The sequence below is a fragment of the Cinclus cinclus genome, chromosome 22 (genome assembly GCF_963662255.1).
Source record: "Cinclus cinclus chromosome 22, bCinCin1.1, whole genome shotgun sequence".
NCBI classification, from domain to species: Eukaryota; Metazoa; Chordata; class Aves; order Passeriformes; family Cinclidae; genus Cinclus; species Cinclus cinclus.
The window spans coordinates 6,761,069-6,785,159 of NC_085067.1; the positions used below are offsets into that span (position 1 = coordinate 6,761,069).

General features: G+C 47.6%; 2 protein-coding genes across 2 annotated transcripts in view; both read right to left on the reverse strand.

Annotated features, from left to right (window-relative positions):
* Positions 1–495: 495 nt before the first annotated feature.
* Positions 496–13,845, reverse strand: LOC134052655 (3 beta-hydroxysteroid dehydrogenase type 7-like). Its single transcript, XM_062507207.1, has 6 exons — positions 13,698–13,845; positions 9,841–9,996; positions 6,951–7,059; positions 2,913–3,012; positions 1,858–2,020; positions 496–929 (listed from the first exon to the last, which is right to left on the reverse strand). The coding sequence occupies exons 1-6, from the start codon at positions 13,843–13,845 to the stop codon at positions 496–498; spliced, it is 1,110 nt and encodes a 369-aa protein (XP_062363191.1).
* Positions 13,846–20,585: 6,740 nt separating this feature from the next.
* The window catches only part of COL26A1 (collagen type XXVI alpha 1 chain), a 160,991-nt gene continuing 157,485 nt past the window's right edge, over positions 20,586–24,091 (reverse strand). Inside the window, exons 16-17 of the mRNA XM_062507127.1 lie at positions 21,708–21,876; positions 20,586–20,634 (exon numbers count right to left, since the gene is read on the reverse strand). Of these exons, the coding sequence (XP_062363111.1) occupies positions 20,586–20,634; positions 21,708–21,876 (218 nt within the window). The remainder of the gene's footprint in view (positions 20,635–21,707; positions 21,877–24,091) is intronic.

A 24,091-nucleotide genomic window follows, 5' to 3' on the forward strand; every position in this document is an offset into this window, starting at 1 on the left:
AGGCAGTTTTGGAAAAGGGAATATGTTTTTTTTCTTTTTATTAAACCCTAAATTAGAGAAAGATTTTGCTGGGTTTTACTTGTCCTCCCCAAAACTATCACTGAAGAGCCCTTCAGAGTCTGAGCCAGGTACAGCTGGGACCATGGCTCCCCAGGCTGTGGAACAAAACTGGCTCACTGATTTTACCACAAAGGTGTTTGCTGGCCACCATCTCCCAACTGAGCTTGTTCTTTCTTGTTCCCACAAGTCACCCACTCAGTGGCACCATGGGAATGAGGGAGGCCAGCAAGCCCCGTGTGTGCAGGGAATGCCCAAAACAGCTGAGATTTTGGCATGGCAAGGGTATGACCTGCAACCTGTGAGTTCTTCTCCCTCTCTGCTTCTATACCAGTATTTCTGTGTTTGCAAAGCTCCTGCCAAAGACCCGTGAAGGTTGTGAAGCTCAGGTAAAACCTGCTGCTGTGATAAGCAACCTCCTTACCCCAGAAGTGCTGTTTAGCTCTTCTTCTCATGCAGGGGTACCAGGCTCCCTGCAGCTGCCTTCAGCCACTGTGCAGTCCTGAGCCTGCTCTCCTGCCATGTGAAGAGGGGTTTGTACTCAAAATGCCTGGAAGCCTTGTCTGTCTCAAAGGAGAAGCTGGTGACTATGGTGTTCAGCAGGGGCACGTTGAGGAAAGGCTGTGGCCTCCAGAAAGGGGACAGGACGGCCCTGATGATCCTGTGCAGCTGTATCATCAACCACATCTTCCAGTAGGGGATGTGTGAGCCCAGCCTCACCGAGGGGTCTGCGCTGGACAGCAGCTGGAGCCTGACCTGGAAACCCTTCCTGCTTGGAGTGTCATCATAGCAGTAATACACCTGTCCTGCCAGCAAGTCTGGCTTCAGCTGCAGGTTCCTTGCTGCAAGGACATGCATCCATGCCACGTTCCCTGGAGAAGTAAGAGAGAGAGAGAGAGAGAGAGAGAAACAGGCATTCAGGAGGAGCTCGGTTTCCCTGTTTACTGGAGAATGAGTGAATTGGATCTGCCAGCTTCAGTGCTGGGAAGCAGAGAGGCACTCATCGTGTGCTCAGCTGTGCTGCAGAGAGGCTGAGCAGTTAATCCAGGCCTCCAAGATTCTTTCAACCTTTGGTCTCCCCTTTGAGCTGGACAATTAATGTGCCTTGTGATCCTGGTTCATGTGAAGCAAAAGGGCAGTGTTTTGTAGTGAGAGCAGGATGAATAGGAGGCAGTGCTCCAGGGTTTGATCCCTGCCTCTGCTGTGAGCCTTTGAAGGAGTCACTTGATTTATCTGGGCCTGATTCTTCTCTTAACAGCATCTTCAAAATCTGCACTTTTGGAAAAAGACATATAAGTGTGCTGCACAGAAATCACTGAATGCCTGCATGATCTAATGCTGAATTACACCCCCTAAAAGGCACCAAAACAAATTCTTCCTATAGGTTTTGTGAGTAATTTCTTGTGCTTGCTAAAACTGGTTATGTAGTGCAGCCTTTTCTATAAAGAACTTGACAAGTAGGGGTACGAGTAGTGGCTGTTTAATCTTTTTTTCTAATGAAGTGTCTTTTCCTAGCAAAAGCACTTTAAAAACACAGCTGGAATTTCTCTCTGACCCCCATATATCCCTGAAATACTTCTCAAAGGGAGGAAAAGAAAACCCTTCCCAGTAAAACAGCGGCAATAAGAAACTACTTTTTAAATCCTTTAGCCCGTCTAAGTTTTGTGGTTCCAAGCCCATTTGTGCTCATTCACCATACTCATCTCTCTGTCTGGGGAGATTATGGCTAAGCTGACGTGTAAAATCCCCTGTGACTAAAGCTGGAAGCACCCCACGCAAGGAGCTGAGCCCTTCACTCACCCACATAGGTGTGATTACGCTCGGTGTTTTCAGGCTCCAGGTAGTTCAGAACACCATTCCTGGCTCTGGCAAGCAGATACAGCTCCTGGAGGAAGGCTGCCTTCTCCCCGTACACGGTGTTGGGACGGATGATGCAGGTTCTGAGTGTACCACCATTGCTCAGCTGTAAAATCAGTGATGGACGCCAGTGGATGGATCCAGTGTGCATGGATTCAGGGATGGAATCTTCCACAGTGACACCGGGATTTCCAGATAAACCCAAACCCTGGGAATACTGGCCTAGAGGAGTCAACATTTGCAGAGATGCTCTGCATGCTTGGCGTCTGCTTTGGGTCCCTAAAACCACAATGAGGTGCCCAATTTGAATTTTACTTTTTTTTTTTTTTTTTTTTTCCACAGCACACCTGCACCCACGTGGTTCTCCTTGAGAGGTGCTGGGTGGAGAGTGCTGATATCATGAACTCTTCTGCAGCTGTGGTGTGTAAAAGAGGATTTGCAACAACCAAAACCGGGTACCACAGCAAGCCAGCCCAACTGGGACCTCAAACTGGGACTGGGGGACAGATGCTCCAGGCAGTGGTGTAGAGCACAAATCTCATTTTTATGTTCTCCTGCATTGTCTAGAAGAACTCATATGTGCTGACTGCACTGCCAGTCTAAAACACTGAACAGCTACCTTGGGTGGGGGGCTGGCTGTGGGTACACCAATATTTTTAATTCTGGAGTCACTCGGGAAAACGTGAAATGACACTTTTTTTCAGTATGAACTAGGTGAACTTAGTTCCTTTGGCCCTGATTTAGCACAGCCCTTTCCAAAGCCACACTCCTGCTGGAGCTGAAGCACAGGCTCAAAGGGAAGCACCCTTTGATCCTGGGAGAGTCTGGCAGCTCCCTGCTGAGGTGGGAATATCAGGCTTAGGACAATGTGGTTTATGCATCAAATCCAGGCAGAGGTTGGATACACACTTAGACAGGAGCTGTGGGGTTTTTCCAACCATCCCTCTTTCCCCTGTCCTGTGCTGTAATTCCAGGGGTGCTACCATTGGATTTTGTACCTTTTTTCCGTTGGCTTCAAGCACAATTTTTTCTGCCATGGCTTTTGTCTTCCCGTAGGGCAGCTCCACATCCCCGCTGTACTCAGTGTCCTCATTGCCTCTGGAACATAGTGGGAGACAGGGAGTGAGCATGGAGCAGAGCACAGGTCTTGGGGACATCTGTCCCAGCCTGGTTTGCTCTGCATTCCCTGCTCCCCAGGGATTTCTGCTGCCTGGGAGCTGTGGGGATCTGAGCTCCTCGTTGCGCTTTGGAGTTTATTTTGTGATTGTTCCTCCAGGAATACCAGGTGCTTCACACTCACGTTTGCACAGGGGCTGGTTTCTCAGAGCTGGATTTAGTTTTGTCTAATACCATGATTGTAGTAACATTCCATCAGGACAATTAGAAGGCAGCAGAGATACATTTTTAAGCAACTCACAGAAGCTGAGCAAGGTAGACAGAGCACAAGAAGATGGAGGGCAGGAAAATGAGAGCAATTCTACTTCACTTTTTCATTAGAGGCAGAAAGAAAAGCCTCTCATGAGCCATGAGAAACTGCTACTTAATTTTCTCACAGAGTTGATTAAAGTTGGGAGGTGTTTGTGGTGGAACTGCTGGAGATCTCCTGGAAGCCTTGCAATGAGCAGGGCTGTGCTGGGATTGCTCCTTCATCTCCCCTCCCAAATTACCTTTGAGAAGCAGAGGGCCCAAGGCCAAGGATGAGCAGGGAGCCCTGGGTTGTGACTGTGGAAGACAACCTGCTCATCAGGCTGCCACCTTACAGCTGCCAGGGGGAAAGCCTGTGGGATCTCATGGAATGGCTTCACAGGGCCTGGAATAATTCCAAGGAGAAAGCAGCAAGCAGCTCTGTTCCCCATAGGGTGTCAGTGTTTCATCCCAGAGGTTTTAAATCAGCCTGCGACCATCATGGGATTTGATTAAACATCTCCAGTGGGCTCTGGAGAGAAAAACCTGGCTTGCAGCACTGGGAAGGAGCATCCACTTGCTCCTGTGCTCCCCTGAGTAGCTTAGATCAGTTCTCTCTCCCTCCATGAGAGAGCTGGAGACTTTCTCCCCATTTTAAAATTAATTTACTCTATATTCTGCCCTCTGAGAGAAATCCACCCTGGCAAACCAGGATCTGCCAGGCAAGGGATACCCCATGCAGGGCAAGGAGGAACCCTCACCCTCCTGTGGCAGATGGGCTCAGATACATCCCCTGGAAGGGTGAAAGAAACCCAGAGGTGTTTCTGTCAAACACTTGGGAGAGCCAGCTCTGACTCAGCTCTCTGACCTTGACAGGTTGTTTTCTCTTCCCTGTGCTCAGATCTCCCTGTATAAAATGTGGCTGGTGCTGTCGCCTGGCTCTTGCCTGTTCAGCAGTCTGGCATGTTGTGTGTCAGATATCCCAGCTGAGATCAGGCTCTCCTTGTGCTACAGCAACAGAAATAAATTAGGAGCATCAGAAATGCAGACTCCTCACACACCCTGGGCTTCTATCACAAGACCCTCCTCCCGTCCCCATGTTTAAGGAGCATGAACAAGACAAACCAAAAAACAAGCAAGACAAAAGATTGATTGTGCAAGGCTTGTTGCAAGCCCAGGAGAGGCCCAAGACAATTAGTTAGAGGTTATCTAGAAGTTTTAGTTTTAATTGCTTTCTCTCTCACTCTTTTTTTTTTTTTTTCTTTTTTATTTTTTCCCCCTGCAAAGCTTTAAAAAAGCAGCAGCTTCACAAAGGGACAAACCTGCCTGCTCCTCCTGGCCTCTGCTGTGTGTGCTTTCCCCCACCCCTCTGAAGCTTGCTAGTAACAAAGAGCTCAGCATAATGCTCTTGCTTTTCAAAACGATCCCAGATAAGTGAACGCTAATCAGACTGGAGCAGCATTGTCAGAAGGTATCTCAGCAGTGCCTGTCTCCCAGGGATTGAGACTGACAGAGGCATTTTCTATTATTGTCGGATGCTGAGGTGTGAGCATTATCCCTGTGCCCATCACCCCGGCCAGAGACTCCTCCTGCTTTGTCTGTGCCAATTCCCCAGCACGGAAAAGGGAGTTAAATAAATTCTACGAGGAATGATGGAGAAGGGGGACAGAGGAAAAGGAAAAGGAAAAGGCAGGCAGGATCATGGGCTGTGAGGGAGAGGACAGAACAGATGGGGTGGGGATGGGGAGATGAGAAGAGGAGGAAGAGAAAGGCATCACCTGTACTTTCAGCGTGGGAAACAGAGCCGTGTTACGCTGCTCCCTGTTCAGACAGGTGGGCTAAGTTTTGACTGGGGGGGGCTGATACTCCTCCCATTATCTAATTCCCTTCATTTAAAATCAAAATAATTGGAGGATGAAGACCCCTCTCTAAGGTTTCCCCTCAGGATAATGGGAGAATCTGAGTGTGTTCTGCAAAATGGGTGAAAGGCTCCAGGTGTGGTTTTGTTTGTCTCTGTGGTGGGGAAGCCTGTTCATAGCCCATGAGCATCAGCCTGCGTGGCTTTTACTTGCCCCTTTTGGTGCCACCATTACAAGCCTAAGATCTGTGATCAAGCAAGATCTGGGGCTGATTTTTCCAAGACATGTGTTCACATCTCTCTCTAAGTCACAGGACTAAGATACTGACAAGGATGTGTCTATATCTGCATGAATTCTCAGTATTTGTATTTGTGTGATCAAATCCCACAGCTTTGCAGTGACACAGTCTCCAGTGCTTGTGGTCCCAAGTGGATTGAGTTGCTCTCATGGATTTTTTCATAAGCCAGACATTTATTCTACAGATTTGAGTGCTTACATGCTTTTCAAAACAACTGGCTTGTACTTTGACTCACTTGTGAGCATGAAATTTAGGCTTGTAGGTAATTTTAAGTTATGTCTTTTCTAGCTGGGCTCAAATTTCTAGAGCCAAGTGACTGCAGGCAGCTGTGTCCAGGCTGGCTGCCTGTGGAGACACCACTTGACTTGGAGCCAGTTCCCGTGGCACACAGATTTCCAGGGGCTGAGCAGTTTGTGTGGCTACAACCAGGCTCGAAATCAGCAAGAAGCCTTCCAACAGTACACATCAGACTGAGCTCAAATTTAACCTAAAGCTTCAGTCTCTGGTCTTCAGAAATATCAGCCCTGCTCTCAAGGTGCAGGAATTCCTGTTGCCCCAGGAATACAAAAGGTATCCTGATGCTGAGCCCTGAGCAGGGGTGTCAGCTGATTGTCAAAGTCACTTCTGGAGATCAAAGAAAAAAAAAACCCTCAAAACTGTCATTTTGACCATTGTATTGATCCAAATGCCACCTTTTCCACAGAAGGTTTCCAAATAGCTCTGCTGCTGCTTCTGGGTCTGGGGGTCAATCTCGTGGGAGCCACAAAGAGCGGAGAAGGGTTGAGCCTAATGACCTGAAGTGGTGACATCCAAGAGCCCAGGAGATAGCCCCTATGGGCATATTGCCAGGAGGAAGGATTTTGAGGGGTAGAAGGGTACAATTCTCAGGTCAGAAGCAGGTAACAAAGGATGTGACTACACCTGAATCATGCAGGGCAGGTTCACACCAGTGCATCTGTCCCCTAAGACTTCATGGCCAATTCCCTTTTTTTCTGGGATAATGCTACATGAGATTTGCCCACATTTGATAACAGAAGCTGGGTACAGGCTTGCCAGCAGTTCCCTGTGGAGCTGGGAGCAGGAGGGGCAGTGTGCTGCTAGCAGTGGGACATCAGCTGCCCCTCGGGCTGACTCACTGGGAGGGAGTTTGGCCACATCCCAAACCCTGAGCACCTGAAACCTTATCTGAAAATGATTTTAGGACTCAGAGGAGCAGGGCTGTAGATCCAGGGACAGCCTGGGCCACACAGCTCTCACCTTGGGCTATCACTGGCCAGGCTCAGGTTGGGAAGAGCCATGGTTGATAAACAGGCAGAGCAGCAAGGAAGGGTTTTCAGGAAAGAGAAGAGGAACAGACAGGAAGGGGAACACAAATCTTCTCCTTGGTAGCCACAGCTCAAATCTCCATCTGGCTGCAGTTCCATTGCTGTTTGACTGGACAAACAGAGCCATGGAGAAGATTTGGTGAGCCTCACCTGAGCAGGGGCTCACAGGAGGTGTTGGGTCCCACGGCAGCGATGGAGCTGGTGTAGAGCAGGTATGGGATGCTCAGGACACAGCAGCCCCTTAACACATTTTCAGTACCTGTGGGGCAGGATGGGAATGACAAACATCAACCACCTTGCCTTGATTCCTGTTGTGCAAATCAAACCAGATTACCAGGCTTTTTCTGACTTGGAACTAATCCATTTTTTTTTCTTTTTTTAAATGGCTGAAAATGTGTAAAACCCCAGGTCAAGGCTGCATTTCCTCAGGAGGGGATGGTTTATAACATGGGTAGCACTCACATCCATAGCTCTGATGTGGCTGAACCTCCATGGCCAGTGGCAACTAAACCTGGACTTCAGAGCTGTTAACAAAGGGAAGCTGAGGGCTTGGCAGAGCAAAACTCCATCTTTTTTCATTTGTGGGCAGATTGTTGGTGAACTGCAGCCTTCTGGCAAAGGATTGGTGATTTAGTTGCATGTGTTGCTCTGTAGAAGCTCTGCAGGGTGCTAGAGGGTGAAATCACTCCATCAGACTCCTGATAGGTGCAGAACTTTAAATAAAATAATAGGGCAGCTTACAAGTCCACGTGAAATCCAGACAAATCCAAAACATGGTTTGCTTTAAGGAAGGTTGTTCTGGTTGAACTCGTTGGTCAGTGTTTGTGGTCTAGTGTGGTTATTTTGAAGTATTTTGGTGGGTTCAAACCATTTATGACTCTTGCAGAGGTGGTTTTTGCATTCATTGGGGTTTTGATCCAAGATGAACCTGGGAACCTCAGTGACAAGGACTGAGGGCCTGCAGAGCTGATAAGGCAGATCTGAACGGAATCTGAATTTCTGGCTTCCAGAAACCTCCACACCATTTGTACCTGGTGGTACAAAGCAAGCTCTGCCCTGAGCCTGTCTGCAGATCTTGTCTGGGAGGGCTTGTGATTTCTCTTCTCTTTGCTATTAAGGGCATAATCTGAAATTACCAAGGAAATCCTGAGTTTAGGATAATTTGCAAGCACACGAATCCCTCTGAAGTCCTGGTGGAAAAGAATCAATGTGATTCTCCATGAGCCTATCACAATATGTAAAGTTAACTGAGACCCCCTGGTGAGAAACATCACTGGAAACAGCTGAGTTAAAATCCATTCAGCTTAACAAAAAGCAGATTAAAAAGTCTTTAAGTGACTAGATGGAAAAAATAATTCTTGTAGAAGAGAACTCTTCAATTCAGTCAACAAGGCTGTAACAGGATTCAGCAGCCAGTGGTTGAAACAGAGGAGGGAATCAAAGCAGAAGATGTAAATTTTGGCCAGAAATGATAATTAACCATAGCCACACCACCACTCCTCAGCATTGTTATGGCTTGCTGAAAGCCATGATAGATAGCCCATTAACTTGCATCCTTAATTCGAGGCAACAAGTCTTTTGAAAAGGAATGGTCCAATTTAGCCACAAATTGTTGGGCTTAGGGCAGTAATTGGATGAATGTCTGTGGCCTGAGTTGCACAGAGGAGCCAGCTAGAGGATTATACACTTGACCTCTCCTGACCCTACTTTTTTCCATGAAGTCTACAGCAGGTATCAAATACTATTTTTATTCTTTTATCTGCCATGATTTTAACAGAGAATTTCAGACTAATCTCTCAGTTCAGGATTTTGAGGAGCCCTAGTGAGGGCAGCAGCCCCATTTTGGGGAGTTCCACGCGGAGCCATCCAAGGAGAGGCAGAAATGCAGGACAGGCTCCTGTTCAGCCATCCCAGACCGTGCTCCTCAAGGAGTCACTCGGTCACACTGGACAATCCTTGCATGGGTGGTTTTCTGGGAATGTCACCAACATCTGCAAGAGGTTTGGTTTGCTGAGGAAAGGACTTGCCTGGTGTTCAGTGCTCTCTGTAAATCCTCCCTGTGCTGAAACACAGAGCTCACAGCAACAGCATAGGGGAAGAGCTCACAAAGCCACTAAAATGCAGCAGGAGCCCTCGGGCTCTGAATATTCTCAGAACACAGAGAGCACAATACGGGCTCTTAAAAGCACAGAGTTTTGAAAACAACTACAGCAATGAAAAGAAGGCTGGAATTTAAATGTTACCCTTGAATGTATCAGCAAATAGTAGAAGCCCTAAGCAGTAATTGAGTTGGAGATGTGTATATATATTTTTTAAAAAACCAAAAACCTTCCTTTGGGTTAACGACTATTTTAGTAGCTAACAGCCTGAGGTACCACTAGAATTGCTGTTGTAATAGGGATTTCATTATTTTTATGGCCTGTGCTTATTTCCTAGATTTATGAACAAATTTTCTCTAAGCAGATCCTGCACCAAACATGAACTTGCTCCTGGTGGTAGGAGGACAGGGTTGTGGAGCTCTCAGTTACACGTGGCCTATCCATACCTGATAGCTGGGAGCTCTGACAATTAAACAGTATCACTCTGCTAATTAAAAGAGCATCACTCCCTTCTGGTGGGTGCAGCTCAATGGGGTACAGCCTTGTGCTGGTATAGACAGGGCAAAATCCATGGGAAAGCTATGAGCTATCTAGAGCAGGGCTTAATTTTTATTGTTGTCCTTGTCACCCACCAAACAGTTTCTGACCACTGTATGTGTCCTGAACCACGTCAGTGCCATCAGGATAAGTTCTGCCCTGGACCAGAACAGCCGTGCCCAAACTGAGCCCAGATTTGAGGAGCGCTGGAGAGGAGCAGCATGGGCAGCCCTGAGCAAGGACAGAGGGGCAAAGGGAGAAACTTCCCTGCTGGAAAGGTCCTGGGCACCTTTCCCATCTCAGGGTGTGTGGGGTTTGGGAGGAGGGAGCAGTGGCTGTGTCTGCTGGAGCCTCCTGTGAGTGCAGGGTGTGTGTGAGAGCAGGGCTGTGTGCTCCGGGCTCACCCCCGACGTTGACAGCTCTCAGTTGCCAGAAGGGCACCGTGCCCCTGTAGTCCACCAGAGCAGCTGTGTGAAGGACCATGTGCACTCCCTGCATGGCAGCCAGGAGTGCAGCGGGGTCTCGGATGTCTCCTCTTGTCACTGTCACACGAGTGGTAGCTGCAGAAAAACAATACAGAGATGCAGGGGAGGAAAAAAAAAAAAAAAAAGAGAGTACAAATCAGCATCCTCACCTTCCTGCAAAGCTTGGAATGCCCTTTCTGCAGGGCAAGACAAAGCACTCTCTGATAGTGACTGAGTTCAGCACACCAGGGCAAAATTCCTTTTTCTTTTTTTGCACTTCAAGAAGCCAGGTTTTCATCTAGTTTTAGTTCAACATGATGCTCTGCATCAAACATGGGGCAGAATCACTGCAAATCCCCAGGTAGCCCTAGGAGCACACCTGGCCCAGGGCTGTGGCTGCTCCAGCCCCTGTGGATCAGGGAAGCTGTGCTGGACTCCTTCCTTCAGGCAGAAAATGTCAGGGCTTGCTGGGAATAACACCTGGAGATTTCAAGAGACATTGCACAGAGCTTTGTTTAAATTGCAAATACTGTAGATTAAGAGGAAAATAATGCAACAGGTTAAAAAATTTCATAGGAAATTCCTCCTTAGAGCCACTAGGACTTTTCCCCCTATTCCCTTTTACCTCCTCCTTCATCTTCCTCAGAGTAGCTGTTCCATACATGGCTCCTCTTGGCAACTACAGTCCATTTTCTTGCTTTGAGACAGTGTTGTAACATTTCAGTGGGATTTCTCCCTTTTTCCTTTCCCTAGTTGGGAATAGGCCAGGGAGAGGCTGGGGTGAGGAGCCTGTGCTCCTCAGGGATTTACAGTGAGCCAGGCACGGGGTTGCTTTGGGAAGGAGATCCCCTCTGCCCTGGGCTGGCAGCTGCCTGCACAGCCCCACACATCCCAGACCAGGGTGGGGATTTCTGGAGGATCACACCAATGAGTAGCTCAGGGAAGGGTCTGTGGCTCCAGCTGTGTTATGGTGTGGAACCCCTCACAGGAGATCCAGCAGGGCAAGGGGGGAAGAGGATTGTTCCTCACAGTGCAAAAGGAGGGACAGAATCCCAGCCAGCAGATCAGATCAGTGTTCTCTGAGCAGCCTGGGATGGAGGAGGAGACAGGAATTTTGCTAAAGGGTCAGGCTGCTTTCTTAATTAGCACAGCCAACAATCAGTGGACTCACTCTGAGGAGTTTTAATATTAAATCAATTAACAGTGAGTATAAATATGAATTCAGTAGTGAAGCACAAAGTTGATTCAGTGAGAATAGAGGGTGACAAGAAAGGAGCTGTCCATGCAGCAGAGGTAAAACCCTTGCCTGGAGGCTCAGAGTGCACAGGAGGATGCTCCTGCTGAGAGGTAGAGCAGGGTGTCAGCAGACATTCTTAAGGGGAATTTTTCTGCTACTCTGTGGTTTAGGAAAAGTCTGGAACCCATCAGGCTGAAGTGTTAAATAGTCTTTTTCACACAACCTGTGTTAAGGCAGCTGGTGTAAAGCAACCGTGAGGAATTTTCAAATTGACAAGGCCTGATGAGTTCTTCCCAGAAGTGAGGGGTGTAACTGCAGCTTTAGTGTGTTATCAGCTACTTTGGAGAACTTCTGAAGACACTGGGAGAGCTCAGCAGAGCAAATGAAACACTTGTGCTTAGAAGGGAGGTAAAGAAGAGGCAGGAAATTACAGAACATTTTGGTTTTAACCCCAGGAAGTTCAGGAGCAGGCACTCAAACCAAGGGTGTGTGAGCACCTGTGTAATGGGCAGAATGGAAGCAGCTGACATGGATTTGTCAAGAGCAAATCAAGCCAGATAAACCTCCTTTGTTCTTATGACAAGGTAACAGGCTGGAGGGATATTGTGGAACAGGTTGATGTCATCTATCTTGATTTTTGCAGGGCTTTGGAAACTCAGCCTCATTCTCACAAGGAGTCAGTAGAACATGGGCTAAATAAGCCCCATTAAGGAGAGCACAAAGCTGGCAGAATTACAGTTCCCAGGGAATTGCCAGCTGTGGTAGGTGGCTGCCCTGGGGCTCTCTAGGGCTTATTGCTGTATTTGAGTCTTTTTGATTGTTTTCATCAAGAATCTGGCAGATTTGTTCATTAAATCAGCAGATAACATCAGACTGGGAGGGACCATGTTGGAGGATTTGAGTATGAGCTGAACAGAATTAACAGTCTGGAGGGGAAAAGGAAAAAAAAATTGAAATTTGATAGGAACAAAGAGAAGGTTCTGGGTTTAGTAGGGAAGAGGCAGCTGATCTTAATGAAGGAATTAAATTGGGCCAGGGCAGCTCAGGAGCTGTTGCTTGTTATCAAGTGAAAAAGGCACAGTTGCAGTCACAGGTAAAACAGGAGGATAAATTGCAGGATCACAAACCCATCAGCTTTTTGCAGCAATGGGAAGGCCACAGCCCAAAATTTAATGCCCCCCTTGCAGACAGGAACAATGCCAGTGCCCTGCAGTGCTGGATGGAGCAGAGGAGGAGGAAAGAGTGTGTGAGAGCTGCTTTAACCTAAAGCAGAAAGCAGTGTGGAGTGGAAGGATGTGGTTTGCAGACGGCGAAGACTTGTTAAAAAAAAAAAAAAATAAAAGAAAATCACAGTAATCCTGTAATACCTCTTCTACCTGTAAATTGAGATGGGAAACCAAGGAGCCAAACTGTACCTTCTGCCTGGTGGGCAGAAATAAATGAGCTGCCCGGGGTGGCCTGGGGACAGCAACACCTGTGGGGGATGCTGTGGCAGAGCTGACTCTGCCTTGGGCAGAGGGATGGGGTTGGGATGGCCCCTCAGGCTGCTCCTGCCTCATCATCTGTGGTTTGCTGGGGTGTCAGGCCACAGACCTCTCCTGGAGCATGGATTTTGGCACCTCCCTAAGGTTTAAGCAGCTTTTCCTTCAATTATGGGTGCTTTTAAGGTAATTGGCTCCCTGAAACCTGGGGAAACCAGTCTGCTGAGTTCATCTGCCAGGGAGGGTTTTGATTGTGATACTTCCCTGGGAGTCTGGACTTGCTGTGGGTGCATCCCCTTCCTGTCCCTATCTCCCAACAGGATCTCCCTCAGCATTTTTTGCCTCTCTCAAAGCAGGCTGAAGGTTTGGGCAGTCAGAGACAGGGGACCTAGCCCAGCATTAGCTGAGCAGAGCACCCTGAGCTGCCGTGGCTTGTTTTGCATGGGTATCCCTGAATCCAGTAAAACAAGTTGTTTTTCCCCAGCAAATTTCACTGTACTCAGCCCTGCAAGAAGGCAGCTCTCAGAATATGATCAAATGGATTAATTCAGTATCTCTGTGTGTTTACTGAGACTCACATCCTCATTTTTTAAGGCTGCTATCAGTTTCTCTCAATTATTTCCATGGTTTATTTAACAATGCCTGCAGTAGGCACTGAGTTTGATTCTGTTGCTGTCAGGAATTTTAGTTATTGTCCTCAGAAGCAGTGGCTGGTTGGAGCAGCTCAGGAGGATGTTGGTTTAGCCCTTTAGTGTCAGACTGGCTGAGCACGAGCAGCTGGGCAGCCAAGTTCCCATGTCACAGCCTCTGTGTCCATGTGGCTCCTCACAACTGCTCCCTGCCTGGGGACTCAGAGCCTCACTGGGAGACATCTCTTGGGTGATCCATCCCTAGGGGTCTTTTTTCCTGTGGCTGAGTCCTGTGCTGTAAAACTTCTGAGCTGGAAGTTGTTCCTCACCCAGTCTGTTTAACCCAGGTTCCTGCCCCACACCTGTAACTGTGGCACCCCCAGTGTTATCCCAGTTGCCAGGAAAGGGAGGGTTATGGCCACTAAATAGATGCTGATGTCCTTTTCTTACCTGTGCTGAGTTTTTCTACTTCTTCTCTTGCTACTGAATCAAAAACTCTGACTTCTTTGATGTAGTCTTGTTGAGACAGGAGCTCTACGATCCTCTCCCCCACAAACCCACATCCTCCTGTCACCAGGTAGACCCTGGCTCCATCCATTTCTGAAGATGTCATTGTGGTTGAGAAGCAGAGAGAAGGAGGCTGCCAGGATCTTATCATGCACTCAGCCAGTGTTTTCTGAGCTAAGTCTAAAGTTTAGCTGTCAGAATGCTGCTGGGTGAGCATTAACTCCAGCTGGTTACACATAAATCAGATTTTCCTTGGCACAGTCCCACAGTGCTGCCACTGGCCCCTTCTGGGCTCTGACCCAGCCTTTCCCTATGCCCATGGTCAGGGGGGAACTCTGGCTTGCCTTGGTGTGCATCCAGTCTCAGGGCAAAATTTGGATACCAGAAGTTTTCCACCCTGGACAGTCCCTTCCCACAGGCAGGTTTATCAGTTGTTGGAGCTCTGGGCTCAGAGCAGCTGCTGCCAGTGGGATGCTCAAGGACCCTGTTTCCATGGGCTGGTGGTTTGTAGAGAGGTTTTAGAGCACCAAATCCAGTGCTGAGCTGTGTCAGGAATGGGCATCTGGGGTTTTGTGGTCACCAGTTCCACCAGTCTGAGCATCTGGCATGGCTCTGCTAGCTGGATGTGCCTTGAGTTGAATACATCACACACACCCCCCACCCCTGAGATGTGTGTGTGTGTGTATATATATATATATATGTATATATACATATTTAGGAGAAGAAAGACCTCTTGTCATTTGAAAACCATGTTAGAGTGCAAACTCTACCACATCCTTTGGCAAAGTGTTCCAACAATCAGTTCTCATCACTGATAAAAGTTTCATCTGCCAGCCCATAGCTGACACACCTTTCCTTGCTATGCTGTAGAGAGTGTGTGCTGTTTTGTTTCCCACTGGAGCCCAAAAATGGGATCAGCTTTGCCACAGAGTGCTTGATCCTGTGCTAGAAGTGGAATGTGGCAGGGGAAAGACCTCTCCTGTTTCTCTCTGCCTCTCCCAAAAAGGCTGAGAGTTAACAAAGTGAGGCCTGAGCAGCTCCCAGGCTCTCCTTGATGCCAAACAAACAGCATCCTTCAGCCTGGAATAGTCACATTTTCCCAATCCATCCTTGAAGCAACTTGTCACTGTTTTTGGTGAACTGTTCTTAGAGGGTAAATAGGGTCATGTAGTCTCCCTGCTTATTTTTCCTTTTTACAGTGTTGTAGCTGTTTTCCTATAGTGTTGCTTGGGAAGTTTAGGGTGAGTTTGTTCCTTTTTCAGGTTCACTGCTTTCCCCATCCCCAGGCTGGAATGTGGAGACAATTCCAACTACATTCATGGCCAGAGCCATTCTTACCACAGTGCCAGTGCCTGGCTGGCTAAAGAGACACTTGGTGCTGAGCATGAGGTTAATGAAGAGTTAAGGCGGTGAACTCCAAGAGAAGCTGTGCTTTGTTTGTGAATAAATAGTTTTATTTTAATCAGCTCCTGCTACTAGTTCAATGTGTTCCCCTCTGCCATTGATTTTCCTGGGCTGTGTTAAGCTCAGGAGAAGTCAGTTCCCTTTGCTGTGATTACAATCAGTGGCCATAATGGCCCAGAGACCAACATGGGCCTGATGCTAATTTGGTGCCTGGCAGACCAGCACAGCCACAAATGTCCCAAGAAATTAATTTAGCCTTTTATCCAGCAACTCCCAATCTGTACAGTGGTGATTAACGCAGCTGCCTTCCCTCAGAGGACTTTTTGCAAGGATAAATACATCGGAGTTAGAGCTGTTAGGACTCAAAAAGTGAGATAAATACACCCTGAGAGACTCAGAGAAGTGCTGCATGGGAATGTCTGGTATGAGGTAACCTTGAGCATGTCCTCATCAGTGATGCAAAACACCCTGTGAAGCAGAGGCCTCGACTCTGTGGACATTTCTCAGCATTTACAAGGCTCAGCCTTTGCTGCACTTTTGGTATCTGCATCTCTGCAGTGCAATCTGATCAGGAGGGGAAAAAACACTGGCTGGGATTTACATATCTTTTGTTTTCTTTGGGATATGAAAAACAAGTTCAGAGCCCAGAGCTGTGACATCTGTCACAGAAACAGCCCAGGTCCTCCCTAGAGCCTCCCTTTGCCAGCACAGAGGTGCTGCACCTCGAGGGGCAGCTGTTCCCAGAGTGGGAAGGTTAAAAGAAGGTCCTTACCCTCATCCTCTTCTGGTACTTTGAATTGCCTCAAGAGATGACAACTCTGGGGGTCTCCATAAGCCCAGAGGTGCTCTCGGAGAACACCCAAAGGCTGCTAGAGGAGGCAGATGCCCAGGACGTACCAGGGGATGTCAGGGAGGGGTCTGGGCAGCCCTTGCTGTCTTAGCTGAGCCAACTCAACTTCCTTGTACTGTGAGAAAACTTCTGGGGAAGTGAGGAACACAGCGAATATCAGCAGATTTTAATTTACACTGCTGGGCAGAGCACAGTTCTCTCTCTGTCTCATTCTCCCCTCACAGTCAGCTGCAGCCATCGTCTGAGTGCCCTCACTGAGCCCAGGCAGAGCTGAGATCCCTGGGGAGAGCCTCACTCTGCAATGCACAGCAAGGTGCTCAAAGGTGACCTCACCTGAGAGGCTGCCTGAGGAGCTAAAACACCTCCCCATGAGGGCAGGATGTGTCCCTGGGTTTGGGATGAGCTCCTGGGTTTGGGGTGATCTCCTGATCTCCTGGGTTTGGGATGTGTCCCTGGGTTTGGGATGAGCTCCTGGGTTTGGGATGTGTCCCTGGGTTTGGGATGAGCTCCTGGGTTTGGGGTGATCTCCTGGGTTTGGGATGTGTCCCTGGGTTTGGGGTGTGGTCTCCTGGGTTTGGGATGTGTCCCTGGGTTTGGGGTGATCTCCTGGGTTTGGGATGTGTCCCTGGGTTTGGGATGTGTCCCTGGGTCTGGGATGTGTCCCTGGGTTTGGGATGTGTTCCTGTATTTGGGGCGATCTCCTGGGTTTGGGATGTGTCCCTGGGTCTGGGGTGATCTCCTGGGTTTGGGATGTGTCCCTGGGTTTGGGGTGATCTCCTGGGTTTGGGATGTGTCCCTGGGTTTGGGATGTGTCCCTGGGTTTGGGATGTGCCTGTGTTTGTGGCTGGTGGCTGGGAATGCAGAGGTGACTCTGTGTGTCCTGGAGACAGGTCTCTCTGTCCAACATCTGCAGAGGAGTCAGTCCCACCGAGGGCAGGGAAACTGAGCTCTGGTTTTAGGCAAGAAAGGCCCTTTTTGCTCCTCACCCACAGCAGGTGCCCAGAAACAGGGCCTTTGTGCATATCTTGTTTTTAAGAGCCTTGCAAGGAGGAGGCTGAGATGTCAGGAAGGAAAAGCAGCTGCCCTGATTTCAGGCTGCAGTTTGCTTGAACTCGCTCTGAACTTTGTAAATAGAGTACACCTGACCTGATATTCATTTACAGTAAGTTTATTTCTCAGTGCATTACATGAAAGGTCTTTGGTATTTGTGGGTCCTTGAATATTGTTCCCACTCTGCTCCGTAAGAAAATGCTGAATACAAAACATTCCATATACAGTAACAAACCCCATAGCAAATAAAGAGAAATAGATATTTTGAACAATAACATAGCAATATGAAAACAGATAAGTAACCATGCAAGAGGTGGAACAAACAGTTTGTGTTTACAACAAACAGTAAAGCCTGCCATAAATGAGTTATCCTGTCAGATGAGATTTATTCTTGCTCTAAGTTAAGAAATTACACATGATTGCAAGATACTGCCTATGGCTGTCCTAGGAAAGACCAAATGTTGTAAAGCTGATCCCCAGGAGAGAAGCCAGGGCCATCAGCACACATACGAAACACAGTGATATAAATAACAAAGGTACTGTGTAAAATAACTGGTGAACAAGTTACCATTTCCTTCTGTGGCTGGGAATGTGCTGTGCGAACAATTATAGCACCTTTCAATCCGTTGGTTTCACAGGAAATCAAGAAATCACAGAGGCTCTGGGTAGCTGAACCCATACACCCCCAGTGGAATGTCATCTTGAGTCAGACAGAAGCTGTAAACGTGGAGGAGGATGGGTTTCCAATCACTGGATCACGAGGGAATTCCAGAAGCTGATTGTCTTTAGACACCTTTGTCACAGTGCTCAGGGTCCCACATGACAGCAGCTCATGGCAGACACACAGCACCTGCATGTGCTGCTCCAGGGCTGATCTGATTTTTAATGGCTGTTCCTTTGGAAGTTGATGACAAAATGACCGTGGAGTTTGGTGGGAGCAGGTGAGGGCTCTTCTCTCTAGTTTATTCCTATTTCCCTGGGTTGCTATCAATTCCTTAGAGTAAGTGCAAATTAGACCCTCTGGAGAGGAGCATTCCCTGCCTCCCAGGAGTTCCAGAATGCTGGTGAATGTGAGGGTGCATGACTTGCAAAGGGTTTTGGTTGTGCAATGTGCTGCTTCTGGTTAGCTCAGGGCAAGGAAAACACTACTACTACCAGAGCTGATCCAAGTCAAAAACACACTGGAGCTCAAACAAACATCAAGAATTTCAAAAAAGTCTTAGGAAAAAAAAATAAAGAAAAAGAACACACTATGGTATTGCACAGTATGTATGTAAGATAAAGCACTAAACATTTCAATTAAAATATATTTCTAAATGAGCACGCATTCAAAATAAATCCCCTAAGTTACATAGACATGGCAAGAAGCATTATATGCCCTGGCTGAAATTAACCTCAGGATCCTGCCTATGATGGAGAATGTGGTTGGAGTGGTTTGCTTGGTCATCAATGTCATTAATGTCAGTATGTGAGGCTATGCTCACCTTTAAATGTAATTAAACTGGGGTGGCACCACAGTGTGGTACAGCTCTCATGTGAGTGAAGAGGAATGAAATCCCAGCAGAGAGAGAAAGTCCATCTAGTATAATCCTGGTGTCCCCCAATTAAAGTTACAGTACCTCATCAGAGAGATGGAGCTAAACAAAGCTAGGAGAAAAAAATTACATAGCTCATACTATCAATAATTAAAGTGGTCTCAACCCAAACCTGAACAGCCTTTTGACAATTGACTTGGCAGGTTTAATTGAAAACAACTTCCATTAAATTTTCCTTTCATCTTGTCAGCAATTTGTTTTAAATAATATAAAATTCCAAATCCTTGTCAGTATGAATGCCTCAGCAATGTGAGTGAATAAAGCATTAGCACTCACCAAGCTCATGCAATAGCTTTGAATTCAGAAGACAAACTTGGAGAAGGATTTCTCTTTCAGTTCAGTGTGAAGCCTCTGAAGTGTCAGGGAAGTAAAAATGGCCTTATTGTATTCCCTCTTCCCCAAATTCAACCCTGTGGCTACAGGACCAGTGAAACTGAATTTCCCCATTTCCAAAGATGGCTTTGGCTGGCTTTGGTTCCTGAAGCTGCCATGAGGACAGATTGTGCCTTTGGCCTCGTCTACAGCTGGCACCAGCCTGCCCAGTGCACGAGTTCCGACTGAACTGAGATTTCTCCTCACTCCTCAGGCCTGATTTTCCAACACCAACTGGCTGATTTATCTCCTGGAAGCCACCAGTGAGGTCTTGGAGTGTCCATATGATCCAGACCAAGATGGTCCCAATTCAACACAGAGGTAATCAAATACTTCTCAATTCCTGCACAGGAATCAGCCTGTAAAATGAGGAAACATCCTTTTTTTGGATATTTAATTCTTAGATGGAATGATTATTCCAAGAATTTTCCCATGGCTGCACCTTGCTTGGCTGGCCACAAACAGAGCTCTTGCCCTGCCAGTAGTGGAAGGAGAGACATGGGCTCTTACAGCACCATAGACATCCTTAGAGTTAATGCTGGGTTTAGAGTTAGTGCTGGGTGTGAAGCTCAGATGCATTCTCAGAGGCTTTATTTCCTTCTCCCAAAGGGATTGCAAATACAGGATGGCTCCTTGAGCTCAGGAACCTGGTGGATTTGAGTTTTACTCATTTTCTTGTCTCCCCACACCACACTCCAGCTGCAACTCAGAGTGCAGCCAGGCAACTCCCCAGACTCCTGCAAAGCTCTGGGCTTATTTCTTGGAAATGTCCCATGGAAAACTCAATCATTCAGAAACCCAACCTGAACCAGGTGGGCTGGTGCTGAACGAGCCCCAACACTGGCCAAGCAGGGTGAGGATGCAAAAGCAGGGCAGGGATCCCTACTGCCTCCAGCACAGCTGGTTGTTATGCAGCTGGACAGCAGTAAATGCAAGGTTCTGGTGTTTGCTCAGCATCAGCTTATGCCATTTCACCTGGCTGGGGATGGCTGGATTGCTAAAGAGCAGGGCCAAGTGAAGGCATGGTGGATTCAGCCATGCTGAAGGAGCCTGTAACCTGCTCACCTGTGAAAATGCCAGGCTCTTCAGAGGAAGGATTGGGACTGGATGTCTGTTTTGGTAGCACTGCCATGTTTACAGTGTATATGGCCAGTCAATTTAATGTGTGCCTAATGCTGGGCTGGCAGAGCTCCTCCATTTTTAGCCTCATTTCCAGTGGGCTTTGCCTTGGGAAGATCACTTGGGGTGCTGAACACAGGGACTGTAGAGTGTTTTCTTTGGAAAGCCTCTGGCAGAACCACTGCAGCAGTGCAGCCCAGCTGGCTCACACAGCTGTATCCTGCACAGGAACCAGAGACAGAGGGGCAATAACACAACTCTATTTGCTCAGTTTTGTCCTGGGCTGAATTTGAAAACTGTCAGAGTGTGGGAACTAAAAAGTAAAAAATAGTCCAGTCAGTTTTGTTGATTAATCTCCTCCTTCTAACAAAAATCACTGTCTACATGAATGACATCAGCTTGTCCAACCTGGTTAGCACAGCAGGTGGAGTGATTCATTTGTCACTGAAGGGCAGGTTCAACTTCTGAAACCTGGAAGCTGGTACTTCCCCTAAAATAATGAGTTATTGCAAAAAGTAAAATGCCTCTGTATTTAACTCCCAGTGCAAGATAAGCTCTTGACAAGACTCTAATTCCCTAGGCTGTGGTTTACTACTACACTGTCTCTAGATCCAAATGGCAAGGATTTACTCACCAGATTAAAACAAAACACTGTGAAAACATTTTTCCTGATTGCTGTAGGATTAAGAAACTATTGCAAAATGTCCTTTTCTGTGAATAGTTACTGCCATCACTTAAATTAATTATCTCTGGATGTATGCACAAGCTGAACACAGTATGGGAAAATTCTTGCACAATTCCATCCTATCTCATGCAAACCGTCCTATGTTTTCACAGAAACAGTCTAAACTCTCTGAAGATAGAAAGCCAATGTTGCCATGAGCATTTGCATCAAGAGTCCTTGTTTAGACAACCACAAATAGAAATAATGTCACTCACATGCAATTAGCAACATGAAAAGCCAGGATTTTGTTGCTAAAGTCCAGAGAGCCACCTGAATTTTCAGAGTAATACTTTTAAATGTACTTTATATTCTAGTTTGTTCTTTGTTTAAAATTAAATCCTTGCAGGCCATGCTTCCATGGCCTGTGGAAGTCACACCTGGAAGTCAGTGTGACACCAGCACAGGAAATAAAAGCAGATGTCTCCAACTGCAGCAGTGGACAAGGCTGAGGCTCGGCTCTGGGTCTGGGTGAGATGGGTGGGCTGGGCCAGTTAAGCAGAGCTTTACTGAGTGACTGTCAAGGGCAGTGAGGGAACAAGGGCAGGGTTAAACCCTTGAGGCACAGCCAGGAGGTGTCACTTCTGTAGGCAGCTTCTGAGACACCTGACAACTGCTATTCCAAAGGCAAAAACAACAAAATCAAGGAAAACGTTCTCAAAACCCTCTCTGAGCTATGGATAAGTCATTCTCTGCAATCAGGGCTCAGAATTGGCCAGGGAAGGAAACCCAGCCACCAACACTGCAGCCTCCCACCCACTCCATCTGCAGGGTGCAGCTGAGCACTGGGTACTGTATCATTAACTGGAGAGCAGGCAGGGAGGGCAGGGAGATGCTCCTACTTCATCCGGTGGCTTCTCCTTCTGGCTTCACCCTCATCCAGCAGTGAAGAGAGGATCTGGTGGGCCTGGGGCTGCCGGGGTCCTCCTCGCTTGATCTTGATGCTGGTTCTCAGGGGGGAGCCCGGGATCACATCCTGTCCAGAGCCTGGCTCAATGGAAGACAAAGAGTCTGTAAGGAGAGAAAGTCACGGGAGAGCTCTATTTAACAGGGGAGGCTGAGGAGACACTCATGGGCCTTTCTGAGTGGTTCCTCTTCCAGGAGCAGTGTCCTCCCTCCTGTTTGCTCTCTGTGCAGGAAGCAGCTTTGGAGATACAGGTTTGCTGCCATCACACTATTCCTGCATTACGTGTTTCTCCTCTGCTCTTCCTGAACTCTTTGGGGTAAGTGTTCCTACAGCAGGGCCTGCTCTCCTTTGTAGTTTCATTTCTAAAGTGCTGCTCTTTTATCAATTATGAATTTACTTGGGCTGCAGCAGCTCCTTAGAACTGCCCACAGACTCCTGGTGTTGGAGGATGAGCTGGTGGTGTAAGCACCATTTCACTCCTAGGAAAGGACATCTGGAGGCACTGAAAAGATTGAATGGAAGGATTGACCCACCCTGGGCTGCAGCCAAATCAGCAATAATGCTGGGAATGGATGGTGGCTGTCCCTGCTCCCGAGTGCCTCCAGGTAACAACCTCCTGCTCTTCCCTCAGCTAAACAAATTAAATATACACTGCTCTGGGCCACTCTTCAGCAACAGATGCTGGTGGCTTGATCTGCCTCATCATTTCCAATGCCCCAGTTTCTTCTTCCTTCTGCCTCCAGAGCTGGATGTTTGTGTTTCCCTGCCAGGAGCCCAACGTGCCAGCCTTGGTTTGATCCCACGAGGCAGCGTTTCTGTTTCCAGTGAGCTTTTGGCTGCCAGAGGATTTGGGCTCTGTCTGCTGGCACTGAACCCTGCCAAACAATTTGGGCTTTGCTGTGTCCTGCTAGGCTGCTCTCTGCAGCTTCCAGGCCAGGTCAGCTCCAGCTGCCCTCCCAGTGCAGAGGAGAGGTTTGTTTGCTGGGATGTTTTGCCTTGTTGCTTGGGTGGCTGTGGTTTTGGAAACCACTCTCAATGGGACATTTCTTGGGAAAATGAGAGCATGGGATTGGCATTTCTGAGTGGGGTTTTAAAGCTGGGCTGCCCCAGGACCTGTGATCAAATCCTTAACACCTACACTGGGAACATGACCAGACAGTTGGCGCTAGGTGACTTAAACCTCTGTGGTGCTTTTCAGCCCAGGGAGGTTTGTGCTCAAGGAAAATATTTTTTGTTATTTAATGTCTTTTTCTCTTTGTTTGTTGGGGCTTTTTTAACCATATGCACAAAGATTAACATAATTGCACAAGGAAAATATTCCTTACTTTCCAAGTTCCCTTTCTAAACAGTATTTTTGTAGGGCCTAAAATATGTGTGAAGTTAAAGAATTGAACTATTTTGAAAGCACAGAGTAGGAATACAATTATCAATACTTATGGGACAAAACCTCCCCCTAAAGTCATACAATATAGGTGTTTAAATATGACCTAACCACGGTGCACAATTAAAAACCATCCATTTTTGCTGATGCAGTTACACTGGTATAGAAGTACACATGGGTGTAAATAACTCATCTCCATTCCAAGCAGTAACAGATCAATACAATGGTTTGCTGAAATGACTGTTTCAAAATAACAGCAACACATGCCTTATGTCTGCTGTATTTCCAAACACAATGTGAAAAATAGCTAAACCAGGCAGTTCTACTGGGGCAAGGCTCTGTGAACCCCAGTCCCAGGGTCTACAGAAGATTTCTTAAGAGGTGATTTCTTGCTTTATACCACTATAAATGAAGGTACAAAGCAAAAGCCAAAGGAGGCCCAGGTCCTGGGTCCTGTAAATACCCTGGGACTCATCCAGGGAACCCCCCTTTCCCTCCTTCCTGGAGATCATCCCAGCTGGCACCATTGCTGCCTTGGAAATTGAGTGGGCATCTCCCTGGTACCTCCACCAGCTCAAAGCAAAACAGCATAAACATCTATTTTTCTACCCTTGGAACGAAAATGTGAAGCGAAGCAGGATTAGTGTTTAGTAAGGTCAGGGTGAGTGTGGTTGAATCACTGGGTTGTGATTCAGGGTTTCCCAAAAATCTTATGCTGTTGCTGCCTGTTGCTTTTGGAAATAGCACTTGAGGCCTCCAAGAGCACGAGGCCACTGAGCAGAGCACAGAAGAGCAGAGCAGAGCAGAGCAGGCTCCAGGACAGCCATGCCCTGGCACTGGAAGGGTCCAGCAGCAATTCCATCCCAGCACTGCTGGCTCCAGACAGGGCTGGGATCCCAAGGGGCTGCCCGAAGTGCATTATTCCTGTGTAGTGAGGC

Excerpts from the sequence above, each read along its gene's own strand:
- LOC134052655 (XM_062507207.1), bottom strand. The coding sequence starts at position 13,845 with ATGGATGGAGCCAGGGTCTACCTGGTGACAGGAGGATGTGGGTTTGTG. Across the intron at positions 7,060-9,840 it reads GAGAGCTGTCAACGTCGGGG|GTACTGAAAATGTGTTAAGG; the intron begins GTGAGCCCGGAG and ends CCTGCCCCACAG. Across the intron at positions 3,013-6,950 it reads TCCTGTGAGCCCCTGCTCAG|AGGCAATGAGGACACTGAGT; the intron begins GTGAGGCTCACC and ends ACTATGTTCCAG.